A 23,941-nucleotide genomic window follows, 5' to 3' on the forward strand; every position below is an offset into this window, starting at 1 on the left:
TTGGGGCTTTTCTAGCTAATATCAGTCTGACTGGTTTTCTCTCTTTTCACAGAAGGTGATGAGGTGGGTACTGGTATAACTGATGACAATGAAGATGAAAATTCAGCCAATCAGATTGCAGGCAAGATACCCAACTTTTGTGTCCTGCTTCATGGCAGCCTAAAAGTGGAAGGAATGGTGGCGATAGTTCAGTTAGGGTAAGAAACTTTTTTACTGTTCGTTGAGTTAAAGGGAGAATCAATTTACAAAGGGAAGTATTTCCCAGATTTTTCTGAAAGAATAGAAAGGATCTCATCACTCTTTTTCTCTTCCTGCCATATCCTTCCCACCTACTGTCACCATCTATACTTCTCTTTAAAGCATCCACTAGAATAAGTACAGAGTGAGTCTTCTGATTATATTGCCTTTATATTTTTTAGATGATGATGAGCATTTTTTATTTCCTGTTTTAAATTTATTTATTTTTAATTGGAGGATAATTCATCCACATGAATCACTTATAGGTGTATACATATGTCACCTCCCGAATAAAGTATTTTTTACATTGATTTCTTTTTTTTTTTTTACTTTTTATTTTGTATTGGAGTAAGCTGATTAACAATGTTGTGATAGGTTCAGGTGAACAACAGAGGAACTCAACCGTACATATACGTGTGTCCACTCTCCCCCAGGAGAAGGCAGTTGGCACCCCACTCCAGTACTCTTGCCTGGAAAATCCTATGGACAGAGGAGCCTGGTAGGCTCCAGTCCATGGGGTTGCTAAGAGTCGGACACGACTGAGCGACTTCACTTTCACCTTTCACTTTCATGCACTGGAGAAGGAAGTGGCAACCCACTCCAGTGTTCTTGCCTGGAGAACCAGTCGGACATGACTGAAGCGACTTAGCAGCAGCAGCAGCAGCACCACTCTCCCCCAAACTCCACTCCCATCCAGGCTGCCGTGTAACATTGAGCAGAGTTCCCTGTGCTGTACAGTAGATCTTTATATTGCCTTTATATTATATCTCTTCTCAGTTTTCCTCTTTTCTGTCCTATCTAGGAAACTTGGAGGCAGTTAAAGCAATGCTGCCAACTTGTTTTAGGATCTTAGACAGTATGCACAGACTTCTCAGCTATAAAATGAAAAAAGATGCTGATAATACTGAACATTTTACCATGTGCCAGATACTCCTCTAGGCACTTTACATATGTTAACTCATTTAATCCCTGATAATACTATCCAAGAGGTATCAGTATTACCCCCTGTTGCCTTAGACGAGGAAACAGACTTAGAGAGCAAAGTCATGGTACTTGCTTCAAGGTCACACAGATATTGAATGAAAGAGTCAGGATTTTTATCCATGCATGTGACTCTGTAGCCCATGCTCATAACCACTGTGCTATATTCCTTCTCTATAAGGAATGCCCTTCTAGCTTTGACTTTGGATATAGTCTCAAAATCTGCAGAACCGCCTGCTTCCTTTTCGAGAATACCTGTTTGTTAGAGAAGAAGAGGTGACTGGTCATCCTCTGGCCATCAACTGGGATTGACTGGTAGAGAAGATCAAGAGTTGTTAAGAATACCTGGAGGAAGCATGGCTCCAATTCTGCTTGAGTTAAAATTAGCTAATCCAAAAAGACAAATGCAATTCTTTTCAGATATCGGTGTGCTAGATTCTTGGTATTCAAGTTACTTGTACTAATTCTGACTACAGGAATCACCTGAAGCCCTTTGAGAAGTGTGAACAGAGCTGGGTGATGGCTTTGCCCACTATGTTAGAAGGGCTTCTCTGTGTGGTATTTCAGCTCTTACTCCTCACCACACCTGCAGCTATCTGCTGCCCTTGTGATTCTCTTTTTCTCTTATAAGGCTGTTTTTTATTTCCGTATCTACATAACTAAATAGTAATACATATCTCCAAAGAATGCTAATATTAGGGGGCAATAGTATGCATTTGTAGGTTTAGGATTTGGCTTTAATAAGAATAGTGCACCTAATTTCAAACCTGAAAGCCATGTCTCTTGAGAGAAAAACACAGGGTAGAGTTATTTAGCTTGACAGTCCAGGCGTAAAGCTGTTCTCACCGTCTGTCTTCTCTCCATCTAGTCCTGAATGGCATGGGATGCTCTACTCTCAAGCTGACAGCAAGAAGAAATCAAACCTCATGATGTCTCTCTTTGAGCCTGGCCCAGAACCTCTCCCATGGCTAGGGAAAATGGTGCAGTTGGGTCCAATTTCAGGTATACCCCAGATCAGACTTTTATTTATCCTGACTTTGTTTTCTCTCTACTGCTCTGAGTGGCTCTCTCTGTGAGTCAGAGGGCGCATGATTTCCCTTATGAGTGCCCTGTGGTTCCTGATGCTGGATGTGTATGTGGACAGCCCCAAGAGAGTGTAACATTTGGACTTTCAACATTACAGCTCAGGGGAAACAAACTTTCCTTAGTTTACTATTTTTAACCCAGGTACCCCTAGACATTCTTAGATAATTTAATCCCATTCCTTCTTGAAACTGTTTCCCTTAGTTTTCCTCACATTGCATTCACCTGGTGCTTATCTCTTTCCGTGGCAACTTTTTTCACTTGTCGTCCTGCCTTTTCTTCCCGTTGCCTCACGATTTCCCAGGGTGGTGTTCTTTGCCTTCTACTCTTGGGTTATTATTCTCTCTTGTTTATTTCATCAGCTGTTTTGGCTTCAGACTCTCAACCTATCTCTTAACTCTCATCCTGCTTGATCTCTCCCTGAATCTTGCACCTGTATTTCCAGGTTCCCACTTGGACCTCTCCACCTGGATATTCTGTCACAGTCCTCAGATCAGCGTGTTTGTGGCAGAAGCCACCATCTCTCCCTCTCTCCCATAAACCATTTCTTCTTCTGATTTTTCTGCTCCTTCTGATTGAGGCCTTTGTACCCCTACGTACTCAGGCTCCAACTGTAGTGTCTCCCTGAACTCATTTGAGCCCATTTCAATTTTAGGAACATCTACCAAGCAGCCTATTCTGTGCCAGGTCTGCAGGCTAAAAGAGTCAGCAGAAGTTACTCAAAAGACTAGTGGAAAGTGGAATAATAAACCTAAACTGGCATGAGATCACAGTCTGCCTGAAGTAGGGGATGGTCAGCTCTTCCTTGAGAACTTGGGCATATCTCCACAGAGGAGAGAGACCATTACTGAGTTCGAAGAAAAAGAGAAATTTGCTCCAAATAGAGCACCTCTAGAAAAGAAAGAAGCTAGACCACAAAGTGGGAGGGTGGGGGTGGGAAGGCCAGATGGTAGGTTAGAGTTTGGCAGTGGGACAGCAGGCAGGGCAGGCCTCATCTGAGACTTTGTTCTACAGATACGGGGAAGCTGCTGAAGGAGAGTAATATGATCAGATCCTTCTGGCTATGATGAGAACAGTGGAGATACCAGTTAGGTGACTATGTATTCTAAGTACTGGTAACTTCTGGAGTTGTGCAGTGTGGCTGAAATCCAAGTGAGAGATAATGAATTTTGCATTTAGAAAGAAAACTCTGTGGAGTATGGATTTGAAAAGGTATGGGCATCTTGGCTGTTAGAAGTCTCCTATAACAGTCCTGGGGATCTCAAGATGAGATGCAGTACAAGGCCAGTGGCTGGGAAAAGAGAGGATGTGATCCATGCAAAGATATTTCGAAGGTGGAAGCAGCAGTATTTAGATACAAGGATAAAGGAAACAGAGTTGAGAATGATTCCAGGTTTCTGATGGGCTGCAGGGTGAAAGGTGGTACTAATAATTGAAACAGAATAGTAGATTTGAAAGGACTTCTCTTGTGCATGTTTATGCCTGTGAGATTTAGGTGAAGGTACCTATAGACAATTCCTGTAAAAATCTGGAGTTCAGGAGAAAGGACAGAGTTGAAAATACAATTTTTAGTTATAAACATATCCGTGATCTTTAAAATGGTGAGAATGAGGGAGATTGCTAGGGCAATAGTTTACAAATTTGAGTTTTGGTATACAAAAGTAAACCTGGAGAACTTGTTTTAAAATTCTGTTTCCTGGTCCCCACTTACAGAGTTTCTGATTCAGTAGGTCTGGATTTAAGATCAAGAACTTGCAGTTTTAATATTACCTAATTGATTACAATCTAGGTCAGTAACCACACTTGAAGAAGTCCTGCCTCAGGAAACGGAGAAGGCAATGGCACCCCACTCCAGTACTCTTGCCTGGAAAGTCCCATGGACAGAGGAGCCTGGTAGGCTGCAGTCCATGGGGTGGCTGAGAGGTGGACACAACTCAGTGACTTCACTTTCACTTTTCACTTTCATGCATTGGAGAAGGAAATGGCAACCCACTCCAGTGTTCTTGCCTGGAGAATCCCAGGGACGGCAGAGCCTGGTGGGCTGCTGTCTATGGGGTCGCACAGAGTCGGACACGACTGAAGCGACTTAGCAGCAGCAGCAGCCTCAGGAAAGTATATACCTTAGGGGAAAAGGACCAGACCCCTAGAAAGGACCAACTACTAGAGGTCACTAAATGGCACCAGTAAAGGAAAATGAGAAGGAAGAAGCAGATAAGAGAAAATGTACAAGAAAAAGGATGTCACAGAAGCCAAGAGAATAAAGAGATTCACGAAGGAAGTACCGTGTCTCATGAGCACATGTAAGTCGTGGCCTACAGTGTCTTACACACATGTGCATGCATGTCAGTTCAGGTTTGAAGGATACCTTTTGCCATCGAAGCCTAGAGATTTTGATGGAATATAGGCCCTAGAAGCTAGGCCAAGGGTCAGCAAACTTTTCCAGCAAAGGGCTGTATATAATGAATATTTTACATTTTATAGGTAATTATGGTTTTTGTCATAACTACTAAACTCTGGCATCATAGCACAATACATAAACCATTTTAAATATAAAAAAAAAATTCTTAACTCAGAAACACACAGCCAACCATAGTTTGCCAGCTCTTGAGCTAGATTCCAGGGGCTGGGATTTTAAAGGTCACACAGGAACAGGAGACAAGACTGAACTGAAATCTCTTGAGTAAAGCAGGGAATGTGGAAGGTCTACCCTCTCAGTGAGAGGACGACAAAAAAAATTCTATTCATTGTTTCTACCTACTTTTTTACACATAAAGAAGTCTGAAAGTCTCCTGTGAGACGTGGAAGCCCAAGGCCTGCACCATGCGGCTCACCCCTGCCCATTCCCTAACCAAACAGTGTAAACACTGGAGCCGAAACAGTGAAACCTGTGGTGCATCCTCCAGAAGCTAACGTAATGGCTCTGTAGAAACTCCTCTACAACCCAGGGGGAAAGTGAAAGTCGCTCAGTCGTGTCCAACTCTTTGCGACCTCATGGACTATACAGTCCATGGAATTCTCCAGGCCAGAATACTGGAGTGGGTAGCCTCTCTCTTCTCCAGGGGATCTTCCCACTCCAGGGATCAAACCCAGGTCTGCATTGCAGGCGGATTCTTTACCAGCTGAGCCACAAGGGAAGCCCTACTGCAGAAAAAACAGTTCTCCCTGGAGATGTGTTTATGATTTGAAGGAAAAAAAGTTGTAAAATCATGTGAAGGTCTTTGATTTGAAGGAAGAGCAATAGGAGGATTAGCACCTTGAGGACTTAATCTGAAAGATACTGTAGAATGAGTATTTTAAATGATTAAATAGTTTTAGGGAAGAATAGAAACCAAGAAGAAAGAAGAGGACACTATGAATCAAGAGTCATTTGATCTTGACAGGTAAGAGATTCTTGGTGGCTTTGTAAGAATCAGTTTTGGCAAATGATTAGCCAGGAGACAGGCTGAGGAATGAATTAGAGAAGAGGAAATGAAAATGGTGAGTTTGACCACAAGAGGACAGAAATAGGACAGTAATTGGAAGAGAACCTGAGGGGGGGTGTGTGTATGTGTAAAAAGGGATTCCTCACCCCCTTTATCTATTCACTCTGCAGCATTCATACATTCATTCTGACCTTTGATTCTCAGGGCTCTTGCCTTGTACTGGGTTTCTTTACCTTTCACTTAGATCAATTCAGTTCAGTTCAGTTGCTCAGTCGTGTTCCAACTGTTTGCAACCCCAAGCCTGGCAGCACACCAGGCCTCCCTGTCCATCACCAACTCCCGGAGTTCACCCAAACCCGTGTCCATTGAGTTGATGATGCCATCCAACCATCTCATCCTCTGTCGTCCCCTTCTCTTCCTGCCTACAATCTGTCCCAGCATCAAGGTCTTTTCCAGTAAGTCAGTTCTTCGCATCAGGTGGCCAAAATATTGGAGCTTTAGCTTCAGCATCAGTCCTTCCAATGAATATTCAGGACGGATTTCCTTTAGGATTGACTAGTTTGATCTCCTTGCAGTCCAAGGGACTCGCAAGTGTCTTCTCCAACACCACAGTTCAAAAGCATCAATTCTTCTGCACTCAGCTTTCTTTATAGTCCAACCCTCACATCCGTACATGACTACTGGAACAACTATAGCTTTGACTAGATGGACTTTTGTTGGCAAAGTAACGTCTCTGCTTTTTAATATGCTGTCCTTGTGTTGGTCACAGCTTTTCTTCCAAGGAGCAAGCGTCTTTTAATTTCATGGCTGCCAAGTCACCATCTGCTGTGATTTTGGAGCCCAAGAAAATAAAGCCTGTCAGTGTTTCCATTGTTTCCCCATCTGTTTGCCATGAAGTGATGGGACTGAATACCATGATCTTTGTTTTTTGAATGTTGAGTTTTAAGCCAGCTTTTTCACTCTCCTCTTTCATGTTCATCAAGAGGCTCGCTCTTTAGTTCCTCTTCGCTTTCTGGCATAACGGTGGTATCATGTGCATGTCTGAGCTTATTGATATTTCTCCCAGTAATCTTGATTTCAGCCTGTGCTTCATCCAGCCTGGCATTTCACATGATGTACTCTGCATGTAAGTTAAATAAGCAGGGTGGCATACAGCCTTGACACGCTCTTTCCCCAATTTGGAACCAGCTTGTTGTTCTACATCTGGTTCTAACTGTTGCTTCTTGACCTGCATACAGATTTCTCAGAAAGCAGGTCACTTAGATCAGAGGTCAGCTAACGATGGCCTGCAGGCCAAATTAACCCACTGCTTGTTCTGTAATTATAGTTTTATTGTTAAGTTTCATTACAGAATCTCTCCCATTCGTTTACGTATCTATGGCTGCTCTCCTGCTTCAGTGGCAAAATTGAGCAGTTACAACAGAGACCATATAATCCACAAAACCTAAAATATTTACATCTGATACTTAACCTAAACTGTTGTGATAGTTTTTACCACAGCTGCCTGTCCGTAATCTAAGGTAGTAGCATTCACATTCCTTTCTGATCCGGCTGCCAACCTAGCAATGCTTGGCTCATTGTGCATATTCTTAAATCAGATGGAACTGCTTTCTTCTCAGCCCTGTATTCATGGTTGTTGGTTTCTTTTTTCTTTCCCTCTGTTCTTTTCAATGAGGGTAGTAAGAACTAACATCTGTTGAATTTAACTTTGTGCCAGGCACTGTGCTAGACAAAATGAAACGGGTCATCTCATTTAACTCTCACAACAGTCCTAGGAGATTGGAGTTGTCATGGTAACAAGTAGTAAGTAACAACAAAACCTATCTTAGCTAGTTGGTGAGAGAAGTTTCTAAGGAAATGAGTACCTGACACACAGTTGGCACATTTGAATGATAGAGCTTGCTGTTTTAATTATGTTTTTTTAATTAAAGGGAAGCTTGCAAAATAGTACTGTTTACCTACCCCTTCTACTCCTAATTCTGTTCTTACAGATAACCATTCTCCAATTTTAATTTTTTCTTCTGATATTTTACTTACATTTCTAAATAATTTAAGTATATAGCTATTTCTTGACTGTATTTTTAATGCCATTTTTTTACTTTTCAAGGAAAACTGCTTAGCTCTTCTCTTACTACTACCATCCCTGCCCAGCTGCTCACCCAAGAAGCACATTTCCCCTTGCTCGCGCCTTGCAGTGTGGTCCTAGCGTTCCTTTCCCCTTGCTCGCGCCTTGCAGTGTGGTCCTAGCACTCTCGGCGGCTCAGTCAGTTCTCTGTCCTCGCTGTCAGTGTTAGTCACTGCTAAATACAGTGTGACATTTCCTTTGTTTTGCAACTCTTTGTGTCCTACCCCAGATGCTACCATTGTTTTTAATTAGCTGTTTCTTTTTTCTAGCAGGTAGGATAAATGTATTCTGAGTAACTGTAATTAACAGGAGAGCTCTATAGGGAAGACACCAACGTTCCTCGCAGAATCCGGGAAAGAGCCTGACAGCCAGGCTGGGGGAGGCCAGCTACAGACGAGTGCAGCTGCTACTCTGGGCTCTCGTGGCCTTTCTCTGCCTTTTTCTTCCCCTTGTTTTTCTTTGCTCTTTTCCATGTACCTGTCACTAATTCCTGCCTAAGCAAAATATATCCTTTACGCATTTTGTTGTCACTTTCTTTTTTTCCTGAGAGTCATCTTCCTTTTGTTTCATGAATGGACTGGTTACTCTCTAGGCCCATTGCATAGCTGTCATCCCAAGTCTTCCCTTCACATCTCTGCTGCGACTCTCCTGTTTGATGAATCCTCCTGAGAAAAGGGCAGGAGGAAATCTCACATACGTGGAAATGTCCGTATTTCATCCCTTATACTCTGCTGATGGTGGGGTTGAATATTGAGTTCTAGGTCGGGAATCGTTTTCCCTTGGAGTATTGAAGCTCACTCTGCTATCTCTTCTGGCTTCCAGGGTTGCTCCTGAGAGTCTCGTGCCATGCTGACTGTCCGAGCTTTGACCCTGGTCTCTCTTTCTTCTGTGCACCTCGAGGCTCTTCTAGTGTCCCTAGCTTTCTAGATGTTCAGAATCACATACCTCGGTTTTCGTCTCTTCATTCATTGTGCTGGACTCCGTGCTTCCATCTCGCAATTCTAGTCCTGGAAGCACGAATATGTCTTTGATTTCTTCCACGTATTTTTTGTTCTCCTTTCCTAGATGTGCTTATAGTATTTGTGTGCATGTGTGTAATTTTCTTATCCTACCCCATATTTTTCATTTTTTGAAATTTTTTGTTCCACCTTCTGTAAGATATCTTCAATCTTATCTTGTAACCAATATTTTTTAAAATTTTCTATTATGATAGTTATTATTTGTAAGATCTCCTGTTCTTTTTTCATTAAAGTCTGCTAAGCCAGTTTCCACATAGAGGCTCCAGGCAATAGAGTCAGTACAGGTAGGCTGTGATAAGATGCCAAGATGTTTGGTACTGACACTGAGTGCTGTAGGATAAGCGGGGCTAGAAAAATCGTCGTCTACCAGAAATAACTGGGACAGTTCCATGGAGAAGGCAGGATGGGATCCGGACCTGGAATTTAAGTACATTTGAGTAGGTGAGGAATGGCAGTGTTGAATGGGGGAAGAAACCAGGCCCAGCTGTCCCTGTGAAACTGAGCCTCAATTTCCTCATGTTTAATGAGACTAATAATATCTACTCTCTTGAGTTGCTAAAAGGAGATAAGTTGTATATGTTAAGTATTTTGCACATAGTTGTAATTTAATAAATATCCTTCATAAACACTCATATTCTTCATTGAGGCCAGAAAAAAAATCTCTAGCCATACTTCCTTAGCATGGTGCTTCCTACATAGTGAGCTCTTACTATAGAGGAGTAATGAGTGCGTGAGGGAGGGGATAAATAAATGAGGAAAGGAGAGCATTGCAGACGGGAAGAACGGAAACAGTGGCCAAGAAGTTGGAAATAAGCATATTGCCTGGGAAACGACTGTTGGGATCTTGGCCTGACTTAGAAAGGCTTATGGATTGACAAGTCTTCATGGGAACATCTGGAAAAGCTGATCAAATAAATTTCTGGAGGGGGTAGGAGGAGAGGGCAGTGACAGAGGTAGAATGGGGCCATATAAGGCATCCAAATTAATGACCAGATTGGGGTTAGAGCACTTCTGGGTCAGTTAGAGAAGCCGAGCTAATTCCAGTTTTCAACAAGAACATGTGGGCAAGGGATTTAAGCTCCCCAGTCTTGTTGGGGAAATGATTCCTGCTCTATCTACCCTGAAAGATGATACCCATAAAATGAGCCAAGAGGTAATAAGCATGCTTTGTAAGTTTGTGACAAAGTATCATTGACTCAGGAAGCAGGTGGAAAAATAGAAATCTTTGTTTATCCACGTGGCTATAAACCCAACATGGCTTTATGTCTTTGGAAGCAGTAAACTAGTAAGCCATAAAATGGGGTATGTTTCACCAAGAAAGTGTTTCTTCCCTTGCTCTTTTCCTTAAATTGGATATATGTAATTTCACTTTTAAATGTTCTCAATGTCTCTACCTATGCTGTCTGATCCAGTAGCCACTCACCACAGGAGGCTATTCAAATTTAATTAAATAAAATGCAGTTCCTCTGCTACACTAGCCAGGTGTCAAGGGTTCAGTGGTCCCATGGGGTGTAGCTACCTTGCCTTATCACAGAAAGTTGTGTTGGAGAGTGCTGGGCTAGACTATGTAGAATTGCAGTATGTAGGTATACGTATATTTTTATATACACTTTAGTATTATTTTATGTATTTTTATCCTCTTATGACCTTAATTTATAAAGCAGATAGGTAAAACTTGTATATTTAAAGACAGTAAGCTGTTTTTCACTTGCCTGGGCCTCAGTTGATTGTTCAGTGTCCAACGTTAGTGCTGAGAACAGGTTCCCCAACCTGATGGAAGTTAATGGATTTTCTTAATTAGGGAGGTAATAGGATATAGGAGATCGAATGATTCAAAGAGCTTCTAACCTAATTGGAAATGTGCTTGATTGTGTTTTGCCAGATGTCATTTCAAGCTTGTTTTTTTCTTTTAAGATGCTAAAGAAAACCCTTATGGTGAGGATGATAATAAGAGCCCGTTCCCCCTGCAGCCCAAAAACAAGCGCAGTTATGCCCAGAATGTGACGGTGTGGATCAAACCCAGTGGCCTGCAGGTAACATTACCATCCACGTTGCTCTCCACTGGGGACAGGGGGAGGGATTCCTGCAGGCAGGCGGACATTTGATTTGATTTTCTTTTCCTCTGATACTTTGTAATTCATTTACTTCTAGCATTTGTCATTATTTCCAAAAAGGATTTGAGGTGGCCTACAGTAAAACACGTACGTAGCAGGATCATTTTTTACAAAATTTGGAGCAGTATAAAACCTAGAGGAAGAAGAGAGACGGTGTTCCAGGAAGCCAAGGCAGAATGATAATTGTGTTTGAGCAATTTGGCTCTTGAGCTTCCTGCTACCAAGGTCAGAAAAAAAACATGTTGGTTATATGGTTCTCCTTGTCTGATAAAAGGAAGCATGTCAGTTCTTCTAGAGAGACACATTTTTTTCCAGCATTAAATTTTAACGTAAAAGTTTTGACATGGTGAGTCATTGAATAATATTATAGGTGTTATCTTTAGTACCAGTTTTGAGGAAGACATAAAAACCTTCATGTGATTATTTCTCCCATTGGCACAATGTAAGTCAAAGCATTACCATGTAATACCACAGAAACGCTTTATGGAAGGCTCCTATGAAATTATCCTATTATCAAGGTGTGCTGCCTTTAGGCAAGGGACTCAGTGACTTTCTCCTCCCATTGGCAAAGTCATTCATACGTATTTTTAAAAATCGGTTTTTGAATTTTTTTTCTCACGAGCGCCTTTTCTTTTTTCCTTTGTTCCTCCCATGAGTCCAGTCCAAGCCAAATGAGAAGAGGCAGTCAGGCCCTGACCACAGCAGTAACCTCTGTCGACGCATAGTCTCTGCCAGCCCCCTTTTCAGGGAGACGAGGCAGACGCATCCTGCCCTGGCTAAGGGGCCTCTTCCCTTTGTTGGAAATTAAAGTTCTCCCTCTCTCTTGCCATCGCTGACCCCAGCACTTCCCTGTCTGAAGGAGAGCTGAATTTTTCTAAAACTGCTTTTTAAATTCTGTTTTGGTTTGGATGTGTTGTTTTATTATGGTGAGGTGCATATAACAAAAGTTACCATTTCAGATGTTTTAAGGTATTCAATCCAGTGACGTTAATATAATCACAGTGTTACATGACCATCACCACTGTCTAGTTCAAAAACGTGTTCATCACCCCGAAAGGAAATCCTTTACCCGCTAAACAAGTCACTCTTGCCCCAGCTCTAGGCAGCCACTTATCTGCTTTCTCTCGTCTGTAAGGCTTTGTCTGTTCTGGATGTTTCATGTAAACTGCATCATACGTGTGCCTTTTTGTGTTTAACTTCTCTTAGCGTAATGTTTTCAACAGTCATTCATGTTGTAGCATGTATCAGTCCTTCATTCCTTTTGATGGCTGAGTAATAGTCCATTGAATAAATAATGGTCCAATGTATAAAGTCCATATTTGTCTGTCCATTCATTCAGTTGATGAACTTTTGGATTATTTCTGCCTTTTGGCTATTGCGAATAATGCTGCTGTGATCATTTGCCAAGTTTTTTTCTTTTGTTGCTGGGTTGTTTTAAGAGTTTTATAAGTAAGTTTTATGGTAAGAATTTTATAGGTTTAGCTCTTAACATTTAAGCCTCTGATCCATTTTGAGTCAATTTTGTGGGTATGGTATGAAGTGAGGGTCCAACTTCATTCTTTTGCAGGTGGCTATCCAGTTATCCAGGCACCGTTTGTTAAAGAGACTTCTCCCCCCGACTGAATGGTCTTGGCATCCCTGTCTAAAAGCAGCTGCCCATAGATGTATGGGTTTACTGGGGGTGTTTTTGTGAGACAGGCTCATTTTTGTCACCATGAGCTTTAGTATCATCAAGCCTTTTGAAGGAGAGAGATGATTTACTAATGCTGAACAATAACATTAACTCAGAAGGGAGGCTTGTCTTTACACTATAACTCTTCTCGTTTTCACTTTTTTTCCATTTAAAGGCATCCTTTTGTATTCTTTCCCTTTTTACCACAGAATTCTAACATTGAATTCTTTTTACCCTCTATAGACAGATGTACAGAAGATTTTAAGAAATGCAAGGAAACTACCTGAAAAAACACAGACATTCTATAAGGTGAGACTGTAGGAATTATAGTAGTCGAAGGTGGGCTCTGTGCTGCCTGCCGGAAATAAACTGTTTCACAGTAGTGTGAACACTGAACATGGACAGGAATTAGAAATATTTGTTTGTGCCTCCAGTTTTTCCTCAGTAAAGTCAGTAGAAGCGATAGGTCTGTACCTGCCCTAAATCCAGGAATCAGGAGTGTCTAAATGGCCTGGTTCTGTGTGCTGGGTCTCCTGGCAGGTCCTCTCTGTGTTGGTGCTGCTGTGAACGGCTGAGGGAAGGAGCTGAAAGGACCTGTGAGCCATAGCCCTTAACGCTCCTCACTGTTCCCAAGTGGGTATCCAGTCTAACTCCAGGCAACCAGTGGACATGTTTTCCAGGGGTGGTGTCTGCTCAGAACATTTGTACTTTGCCAGAGGAGCTGCTTCTGGTAATGATTTCTAAAATGGCCCACTTACGAGACTTCCCTGGCAGGCCAGTGGTTCAGACTCCATGCTTCCCGTGCCGCGGGCACAGGCTCAATCTGTGGTCAGAGAAATAGGATTTCACCTGCCGTGCAGTGCAGCCAAAAGATAAAGTGAGCCTTTTAAAAAATATATACATTTATAAATTGCAAAAGAATGGCCCTCCAGGATCATACCTCACTAATGCAGAACCGTTGGTGGAGTCAAGCCACAAGAGATGGGGTGGAGTTGGGGGGTGGGGGGCGGCATTTCAGTTCACTCTCGCTTCTCCTGTCCTGCTGATATTTGGCTGAAATTAAATTAAGTGGCAGTGTGAGGTATGCAGTATTGTCAACTGTGTCCTAACTTGCTAATCTTAAAATATCGTACCCACAGTCATCCCCAGGCTAGCATCTCTTCCAGAGAACATAGGAGCTTTGGGTATTATCTCATTACCTTTATGTCTTCAAACCTAATTATGTAGTGAGCTGGTGAAATCAGGCAAGAGTTCAGCCAGAGAGTGGTTCAGCCCACCATTCCTCCCCCTAACCGAAGCCTTTAATCCATATTGGCCCTAGATGACCACTCTGTGGCTGCAGCCCCTGCCTGCCTGCAGAGCTGTCTATTCAAGGTTTATACTTTGGCCGCTTTCTGAACTTTTCATTTGTAAACAGATGATAGGAGAAAAGTGATCAGAAAGTCTGTTTCTTTCTTCTGGTTTTTTATAACCTACATAACAGAGCGGGAAAGGGCCTCTACCAGATGGCTGTGTTGACCCCTCCCGTGGGCACAGCAGAGGTGAGCCTCGTTTTGTAAATGAGGCCACTGACACCCAGAGAGGCCCCACAACTTGCCCAGGTCACACTGCTAAGTGATAGATGGGGCATTTCATGTTTCTCTGCTTCTATCCACTATGCCTTCTCTTTCTGAGGCAGTCTTTGGGGTCTGACTTCCTGACTCCTCCAGAGCCTCCTCCAGACATACTCATTGTCATTCAGTCTAAGGCTCCAGCCAGAGAGGCACCGAAGGGTTCAGAGCCCTCTGAGGTTTGGGCAAGCCTTTTCCATACCTGAGTAACAGAGACGAAGTATCCTCTGAGTTATGAGTTGTTGTTTAGTCGCCAAATCGTGTCCAACTCTTTGTGACAACAGGCTCCTCTGTCCATGGGATTATTCTCCAGGCAAGAATACTGAGCAGGTTGCCATTTCCTTCTCCAGGGGATCTTCCTGACCCACGGATCTAACCCACATCCCCTGCATTGGTAGGCAGATTGTTTACCACTGTGCCCCCAGGGAAGCCGAGTTACAAGTACTGTCCATGAAATGATATATGCGAAGCACCTCACCATGTTTGGCCTAAGTGGTCATGAACTGTGGTGAGGATAACCTCAGTTTCAGAAACCTGTCGTCCTTTGCCTTCTGACCACCTGTAGAGGAACTACTTCCCAGGCATGTCATCACACCCTCTTATTGGCATCTCTGTACAAATATTTGTTCTGATATAAAAACACTCATTTAAGTTTGGGGGTCAAGGGGAATATATGTCACACTGAGCACTTAGAAAGTATGTGATGAGGAGAATACATTATAGGAACATTGGTGTTTCATTTGTTTCAGGAGCTGAACCGTTTACGAAAGGCTGCCTTGGCCTTTGGTTTCCTGGACCTGCTCAAAGGGGTGGCGGACATGCTAGAAAGGGAGTGCACACTGCTGCCCGACACGGCTCACCCCGACGCTGCGTTCCAGCTGACCCACGCTGCCCAGCAGCTCAAGCTGGCCAGTACTGGCACCTCTGAGTACGCTGGGTATGACCACAACATCGCACCTCTGCAGACAGACTTCTCTGGGAGCAGTGCAGAGAGAATATGACGCTGACTTCGGAAGCGTTCCTTCTTTTTTTCAAGTGAGAATGATTTCGGGTAAAAACTTTCTCAGTCTGTTCACCTCTGCAGTGGCTACCCGAAGACCTTCCCGAGACTGCCTGAGACGCACCCCTCACAGGTTTGACTGCTACTCCAAGAATGTTCTGCAGGTGGGCAGCTGCTTTCTGGAGCTCAGAGTCTTTTAAATCCCAAAGACAACTGTTGCTCCCACAATGGGAACATCTCCTGAAACGCTTGAAGGACTGACAAGTGTAGAGCCCTCTCCACCATCCTCAGGAAACCCAACAGCTTGGGTTCTGTTCCTGAAACACCTCTCCACTCCTTTCCTCTCCCAACCATAGGGACATTTTCAAGTACCTGTGGTTGGGAGAGGAGACTTGCTAAACACAAACCCAACATTCCTAAGTTTCAGAAGTTCCTTAAAACTTGGGCAAAAAAGTCAGTGGCAACCCTTAGGGTGCTTTTGGTGTAACTTGAGATACAAACTTAAACAACCAAACTTATACAAACAAGCAACCATAAATGTATGATCCTCATTTATTCAGAATTTTTTAATGAAAATAAAATATTTGGTTTTCTATAAAATGGTTTCATTGGGAAACCAGTAGGTTTTTGCCTTGGGTTTCTCCTATAACCTAAATATAATTTCAGCTTCCTAAGTGGCATAGATTCTTGAAGGTTCCTTGGGTTCCATATTGACTTCCTTATTTCTGACACTGGTTAGGCCTCACTGCCTAAAGCCAGCTTCTGACATCACCGTAGTCAGTTATAGTTCATCAGCTAGATTCACGGCCTTGGGCAAGTCATCAAACTTCCCTGGGATTTATTTACATCATCAGTGCTTTTCAGATTGCTCTGTAAACGTCCTAAGAAATTACTCCCATAGGCTTCAGCCCAGGCAACCATATTGTTTGTTGTTTTAAAACTTTTCATTTTGTATTGAGGTATAGCCAATTTAAAATGTTGTGATAGTGTTAGGTGAACATCACAAGGACTCAGCCATACATATTCATGTATTCATTCTCTACCAAGCTCCCCTGCCATCCAGGCCAAGCAACCATGTTTTATTTATTAATAACATGCTGTACTGCTATAGAGGCATACCTTGGAGATTTCGGAGGTTCACCTTCAGGCCACCACAGTAAAGCAGGTATTGTAATAAGGCGAATCACACAAATTTCTTGGTTTCCCAGGATATGAAAATGTTATAGTTTATACTAGAGTCTGTTAAGTGTGCAATGGCATTATGTCTAAGATAAAATGTACACACCTTGAGTAAAAACTAGTTTATTGGTTAAAAAAAGAAAAGCCAACCATCCTCTGACAACACAGGGATCTTCAATTTCTGAAAAATACAAGTATCTGTGACGTGTAATAAATCAAGGTATGCCTATATAATATTTTGTCTAAACAAAATAATTTATCACTAATAGTTTAGAAACCATTAGACTAAATGATCTTTAAACACAAGTTACTAGGATTTTGATTGTAAATGTTTTAATAGAAATACACAATCTTTAGCTTTTTCAGACAGCAGTAAGGTTTGTAACAATCACTAAGAATACAAGATTCTTTACAGCATAATCTACTGTAAAGCTCATCTGCCCAATTACAAAAGTCAGTTGAGAAGACACCAGAAATTAATACAAACAAATGTTGACAGAAGTTTCAGACATGCAAAATATCCTTCAGTGCAGTGAACTTGACATCTGGTTCGTCTAGGCCTATACGAACCAGATGTCTTTAGGTCAAACCAAGTTTCCATCTTGGGCTCAGAGAAACAGCAAAATCCAAGTCCCCCTTCCCCCGGAACAGTGGGAATGGCAGAACAGAAAGAGCTATCATGCCTTAAATTCTTATAGACAAACATTACTTATTTTACTTGGTTTACTTGGAATGTACTAGGGAAAACTGATGTTTTTGATGATGGTCATATCTTAAGATTTTCCTCCTCTGTTGCTGGACTTCCTGTAAGAAATCTTCGTTAAGGCTCAGAGGGTGGTTCTTCAGCCAGAGTGCTCACTGTTTTCACTGGCCTACTGCAAACAGGTGAAACAACAGCAAAATAAAAACCTGGTGTTTTTGAGGCATGTTCAAAAACAGACAGTCTCACCAGCTGACTCTGACAGGTACACAAGTACATGAACTCAGTCAGTGCAGGGGAAGGAAGGCTGAGTGTCTGTTTGTGCACAGCCTAAGACAGTTCTTAGGTACTTTTAGTGTGGTCTACTCTGAAGTTTCCAGCGTGCCACAGGCTGCATCCCCAGACTGACCTTTTTGATCCCTGTAGTGCCATCTGGGTTTGGAACTCTTACAGTTTCACTGTTTCCTAACTAAGGTTTTCTTTCTTTCATGTTGAAAACAGCTGTGATTTAGCTACGAATGAAGTAAGTGATCATGGTGTTCCAAGGTTCTGACTGGTTTCTCTCAAATCACCCTGTGGCTCTCCAGTGCCCATGCAGGTTAAGATGTTGCTAGAGAGACCAAAAGTTTCACAGGTAATGTGTGTCCTCCAGCCCTACCTGAACTCAGAAATGTTTTTATCAGTAACTGAGTCAAACTTAATTTCCCCCCCAAAAAGAATCAATGCCAACCCACTTAACAAGCAGCCCCTTGGGTACAGAATATATGAGGTCTTTTTCTGAGTCACTTCTGGAGCCTCCTATACAGCTACGTAGTCTTTTGGGTTTTTTTTCCCCCACAAGCAATAGCTGCAAAGAACACACCTCAGCTATGCACACGGCCAGTAGCTGGTAGCCTCGGGGCACTGAAGAAGTATCTGGGGCCTGTGAAACAGACTGACTGGAGATGGGGTGGGTGGGGGCATGGCTGAGTCTTTTGCTGTCACTAACAGAATACGCAAGAATGAACCTGTCATCGGGTGTCAGGAATCCATGTCATGCAAGGACTACACTAAGGTAATACAGTAATCAGGAATGTTACTGGGGAAAAAAGATAGCGCCACTGAGAATTTAATCATTTAACTTTAAAAAAACTTTTACATCAGTACAAGAAGGTGAAACTGTAAGAACTATAGATTAGGCTCAAACTGGCAAGAAGTCATCTAAATCTCTTCCGTTTAGTGGATCTTTTTCTTTTTTTGTCCAAAGCGCCGCCTGCGCTGTTTATAAAGATGACGGAAATTTACATATAACCCTGGAAAAGAAAAGAGGCCAATTAGAATCTTTGTCTCTGTTTATAAGCGGAAGTTCTTGGGGTAGAACAGTCCCTAGCTGTCTGTTTTTCATATCCCACAGCCCCGTGCTTCCTGCATTTCCTCAAGAAGCACAGCCTAGAACACACATTAACAATGCACTAGAGACAGTTCAGTTTTCCCCCAGTGGGTTTTATAATGTCATTTTCTCCCATGCTTTACTATGGAAAATTTCAAATATACAGATTAAATCATTGTACAGTGAACACCACCTAAATTTAAACTTTAACTGTTTATTACACTTACTTAATCACATACCCATTCCCATCTCATTTTTTATGTATTTCAATGTAAGACTTCAATACTCTTCACCCCTAAAAAATTCATTAATTAGAATTCAATATTCTTTTTTTCCTTTCTTTTAAGGTAGGATTTACATAAACTGAAATATACAGATCTGAAACAGAGAACCTAATTTTTAATTCAAGGCTAGGCAATAATATGTATTAAGCAATAGCCTAAAAGGTGTGAGACACTTTTCTAGGAAGCAAAATTTAGTGAACTAGAAAAACAAAGGATTTCAGAGCCAGAAAAACATTTCAATCCCACGTGATCACTGAGGCGTTCTGTAGCGAAGCCTCACCTCCATTTTTTTCATTGTACAATAGAGTTAAAAACACTTATTTTATAGACTTACTGTGAGAATGAATCTTTGATCTATACACAAATATAATCGCTTGTTATACTGCTCCTAAATTATGCAGATTTAGGGTATCATTCTCAAGAATAAGAACAACTACACACTCATTGTAGGCAAGCTAAATATGAGTATAGAACCTTGTAAGTTAGAATATGCAACACAAGGAAAAGCCACTAGGGTTAGTGAACATTAACATTCATCTTTTTTAGTAAAATATTTTAAGGGTCTTTCCAGTATTTATTCCTACTCTCAGTAGGTCCATTGCATGGAGCTTAATTACAGCAGTACTAGTCTTATGCGGGAATAGAAGTAAAGAGCTCTTTTAATGAGGGCATTTTCTAAAGTGATGCTTACTCTCTTCAAGCACCAAAGACTGTAACATTTTTGGTTTGAAACCTTTCTGAAATGGGTAATATCCTTTCTGAAATGGAAAAGAAGACATGGAACAAAAGGTAACCTTTGTTATGAGGGCACTCATAATGTGTCTTATTTAACTGCGCTTCTGCCACGCGCTGATTCCCTGAGGGGCTCCAAAAGGATGTAGTTCTCTTCTCCCCCATTTCTAAATGGCCAAGATCAGGAGTCCTCTCGTGGTCCAGTGGTTAGGACTCTGAGCTTTTGTTGCCGAGGGCCCAGGTTCAGTCTCTGGTTGGGGAACTAAGATCCCACAAAATGCATGGCACAACCAAATAAATAAGTAACCAAGATCACTGGGCTTTCCAACTTCTTGGGTTCACTTTTCGTGGTCTCTCTCTCAGTCTGGGGAAGCCAGTCTCCAAGCTGGTCCCCAGTAATCCCTACTTCCTGGTATCCCATACCCTTGTGTATTCCCCTCCCACACTGTACAAGGTTGGCCTGTGTAACAAAGAGAACACAGCAAAAGTAACAGAAAGTCTGAGTTTAGGTTATACAAAGGGTGGGTGTGATAGAAGTGCTAATTATCACTACAATGGCAATCTTATTACAACTGATACACCTTAAAGTTACACAATGTTTTATGTCAAATATATTTCAATAATACATAAATTTTTTAAAGGAAAAAAAAAGGGAGTTTGACTCTGGCTTTCTTCCAGATCACTTGCTTTGGAGAGAAGCCATGTTATGAGCATCCACATGGAGAAGTACTATGGCAGGACACTGAAGCCTTCCTGCCCAGAGCTACACAAGCGAGCTTGCAGTACATCCTCCAGCCCCGGTCAAGTCTGCAGAAACTATAGCCCCAACTGAGCTGACAGCTTGACTGAAACCTCATGAGGGTCCCTGAGCCAGGCCCACCCAGCCTGCCTGCTTCCTGACCCAGAATACATGCGCGATAATAACTGGGTGCTGTCTTAAGCTGCTACATTTTGGGGTAATTTGTTGCACAGAAGAAGATAGCTAGTACACTATCTGTCACATCCTTCTGTTGCCAGGAGACCAAACAGCCATACTTGAGGCCACCTCATGACTTTTGTGAAATACAACAGGGAGAAATACATAGAAATCATATTAAAATGTGTCAGAACATTATCCAGAGTAAACAGTCCTCCTAGTTAGGAAGGCTTTTAAATCTCTCAACTTTGCAGTAATTTAGGTTTACTCCTCTATCTCTTCTTTTAGTTCTTAGGAGGTCCCTAGTTTTTATGAGTTAAGAATTTATGATTTTATATAAAAGTTGATAAGCAAGCAAGGTTTTACATGAGGAACAGGGGGCTTTCCTATCGTCAGGTAGAAGGCTTTCTGATGTCTTGCGGCTGCTTGAACGGAGGCCTTTATTGCCTTCTTCCTTGCTGCCAGCTGTGTTACCACCTCTGTAACAATTCCTCTGGATAAGGAATCTGCTACTGAAATCAGCAAAAGTTAAATGAGCTTTTTATTCAGTTTTAAAAGCGTTTCTTACATTATTTTAAACATGAAATATGGGAAAGTCTGAATGACCAAGAGCATTTCAAGAAAAGAACTCAGCCAATCAAGATGTGGGAAGAAATATTTCCACATGGCATACTCTCCAGTGGGTCTGTTCTGCAATGTAATTCGTTCTTAAACTTATTTCCACTCTTGAAAGCAAGAATACTAGTAGGGATTTCTACAACTTTGAATCATCTAACTACCTTCTAAGAAGCAACAGAAAGAGAGTCTATTATGGAGCCAATACTTACCTAAAAATAGTAATATAAGGTAAATCTGAAGAAAAAAGGAAAATCGAACTTTGATTTTCACTGGATATGGCAATGTGAAGCTGAATCTTCCTGTTTCATTAAATATTGGAATGGACTGAATCACTGAGACAGCTGAAAGCAGAAACAAGAACTTTTTAGAACCAAATGAAATACATTTACTGATAGAACCTCCTAACTCCTCAAAGTTTCGGTTCTAGGTTTGTTGAAAATGCTTCCTCCTCCCTTTGTACAACAGGCTCACGCCTCTTCTTTTTTCCCCGCTAGCTTTCCTAGGAAATAAGCCTTCAAGCTGACAGCAAAGGTGAATGAGGAACAGTCATTTGATAGCACTGAGCTTCCTACCTATCTGACTCACTCATTAGGTGTTTGTCGTAATAAAATGAAGTCATCAATATGAACTTGCTTTGGAAGGTTAAAACTACCATACAGATAGGAAGCAGGCAATGCATGACCACCCAGCTCCCAAACCTTAACAAAATGAACTACTTCCTTGGAACAGTCTCGACACCAGGTGTATTGTAGAAGGAAACCACTAGAAAGAAATTCTTGAAAAGTTCAACACCCGTGTATCAGACTGAAGCTGGCAGAGGGAGGAAAAGAGGTCTGGCTACTCAGTGGAGGTAAGATATAACACCTAGAGTTCTTTAAAGTACCTTCTGCCAAACATCCCATAGGATACAGGGGAATCCACACAGTGTAACGAAGCCATGTGAGCACCTTCCAATCCATGTCAATGCAGGAGAGCATGTAGAAGGGGTACCTATTGGAAATAAGGCATTCACATGTTAAAAACCACTGAATGCAACTCCAGAACATCATTCAAGAAGAGTAATTTCACAATCAGTCACACACGGCTTTTTAGCAGAATTAACGAACTCCCATTAATGAGCTCCCATTGTGTTCTTCCTCCAGTCTTCAAAGGATGTGAAAGTGAAAGTGAAGTCGCTCAGTCGTGTCCGACTCTTTGCGACCCCATGGACGGTAGCCGACCAGGCTCCACCGTCCATGGGATTTTCCAGGCAAGAATACTGGAGTGGGGTGCCATTTCCTTCTCCAAAAGGATATGAATTCTCAATAATGGCAAAGTAAGTTTAGGTCTCAAAGGAACCCTCTATGAAAAAGTTCCGTACATGGGACAGATGCTCAGAAGCATTTTGGCTTTATTCCTGGTTCTGATCTATGTTCCAGGTAGGTAAGGACAGACACTTTGACACTTTATCTCTGCCTAAATGAACATTTACCAAAATTGAAGTATACAAAAAGACCTCTAATCTATAATCAGGCATACTCTACTTAAAAAGAGCTAACATAAATTTGTTTCTCCCAAACAGTAAAAGTTACTATTAAGAACCTATAATCTCTTTCACTTTTGTGTTAAGTAGACTAGAGGGTATACAGGATGCCATGGGATGCAGACTACAGTTAAGACATAATCTAGGGCTGACAATGTCTTTTCTCCCTCTTAACTGTCAACTTTACCAAATATCACCAAACCCAGAACTGAGGAGTCAGTTTGCAAAACCAATGCTCCACTTGGCTGGAAAGGGAAGAAGTATGGAATATGTATGGTCTGGTACAGAACACATCTACTTTAATCAGATCTTTTTTTTAAGAAAAGGATAACTTCTGGATTTCCCTGGTGGTCCAGTGATAAAGAATTCACCTGCCAGTGGGGGGACACAGGTCCAATCCCTGGTCTGGGAAGAGTCTACATGCCTCGGGGCAACTAAAGCCTATGCGCCACCTCGACTGAGCCTGTGGTTTAGAGGCAACACAACCAGAGGGTAGCCCCCACTCGCCACAAATAGAGAGAGCTCGCACACAGCAATGAAGACCCAGCACAGCCAAACACAAAATCATTTTTTTAAAAGATAATTTCTTCTACTGACAATCAAAAATAGAAGAATCAGATAAGAGGTCAATTCAAACGTCAGTAATCTAACAGCCAAAGATTTATTCTATCATCCCTTCTCGAAGGCTGGTCTTCAGTACTTCATCCAGCCTGGGATGTTTCTTCAGTTACATGTTTCTTCAGCCCTTTCAAGAATTTTTCCATGTGAATGGGTCCTCTCTTTCCAACAAGACAGCAAGATCCTAAAGGGTAAGATAGGCCTTTGGTTTCTCTGGATCTCTCCCTCTGCTCCCCAGGGTCCAGGCTGGTATTATGATCCACTGAGCGCTTTAAAAAAAAAACTGCCTCAGACTTGCTGGCAGTCTGACTCCGTGCTTCCATTGCAGGGGACATGGGTCCAATCCCTGGTCAGGGAACTAAGATCCCACATGGCATAAGGCCAAAACAAAATTTAAAAAAAATAAATAGGCTTGTCCAAGGTAGTGCGTTATCTCAACTGATTGTTCACAGTTACAGATGGAACTCCTCATCCTACTCTTTCCCCCTCCTCACTACTGCACTTGACTAGTCTTTTACGGAAGCAGCCTAGATGTCCATCGGCAGATGAATGGATGAGGAAGTTGTGGTGCATATGCCCAGTGGACTATTACTCAGCTATAAAAAAGGAACACATCTGAGTCAGTTCTAATGAGGTGGATAAACCTGGAGCCTATTATACAGAGTGAAGTAAGTCAAAAAGAGAAAAACAAATATTGTATATTAACGTATATATAAGGAATTTAGAAAGACAGTACTGAC

General features: G+C 41.9%; 2 protein-coding genes across 2 annotated transcripts in view; one reads left to right on the forward strand and one right to left on the reverse strand.

The window, feature by feature from the left end:
* Positions 1-15,788, forward strand: part of INTS14 (integrator complex subunit 14) — a 31,628-nt gene extending 15,840 nt beyond the window's left edge. Inside the window, exons 8-12 of the mRNA XM_068964953.1 lie at positions 53-197; positions 2,087-2,220; positions 10,782-10,900; positions 12,897-12,962; positions 15,013-15,788. Of these exons, the coding sequence (XP_068821054.1) occupies positions 53-197; positions 2,087-2,220; positions 10,782-10,900; positions 12,897-12,962; positions 15,013-15,264 (716 nt within the window). The 3' untranslated portion in view covers positions 15,265-15,788. The remainder of the gene's footprint in view (positions 1-52; positions 198-2,086; positions 2,221-10,781; positions 10,901-12,896; positions 12,963-15,012) is intronic.
* An 819-nt stretch (positions 15,789-16,607) lies between these two features.
* The window catches only part of HACD3 (3-hydroxyacyl-CoA dehydratase 3), a 31,050-nt gene continuing 23,716 nt past the window's right edge, over positions 16,608-23,941 (reverse strand). Inside the window, exons 9-11 of the mRNA XM_068964260.1 lie at positions 21,945-22,051; positions 21,271-21,402; positions 16,608-18,434 (exon numbers count right to left, since the gene is read on the reverse strand). Coding sequence (XP_068820361.1) covers positions 18,358-18,434; positions 21,271-21,402; positions 21,945-22,051 — 316 coding nt within the window. The 3' untranslated portion in view covers positions 16,608-18,357. The remainder of the gene's footprint in view (positions 18,435-21,270; positions 21,403-21,944; positions 22,052-23,941) is intronic.

This window comes from Capricornis sumatraensis, chromosome 2, assembly GCF_032405125.1.
Source record: "Capricornis sumatraensis isolate serow.1 chromosome 2, serow.2, whole genome shotgun sequence".
NCBI classification, from domain to species: Eukaryota; Metazoa; Chordata; class Mammalia; order Artiodactyla; family Bovidae; genus Capricornis; species Capricornis sumatraensis.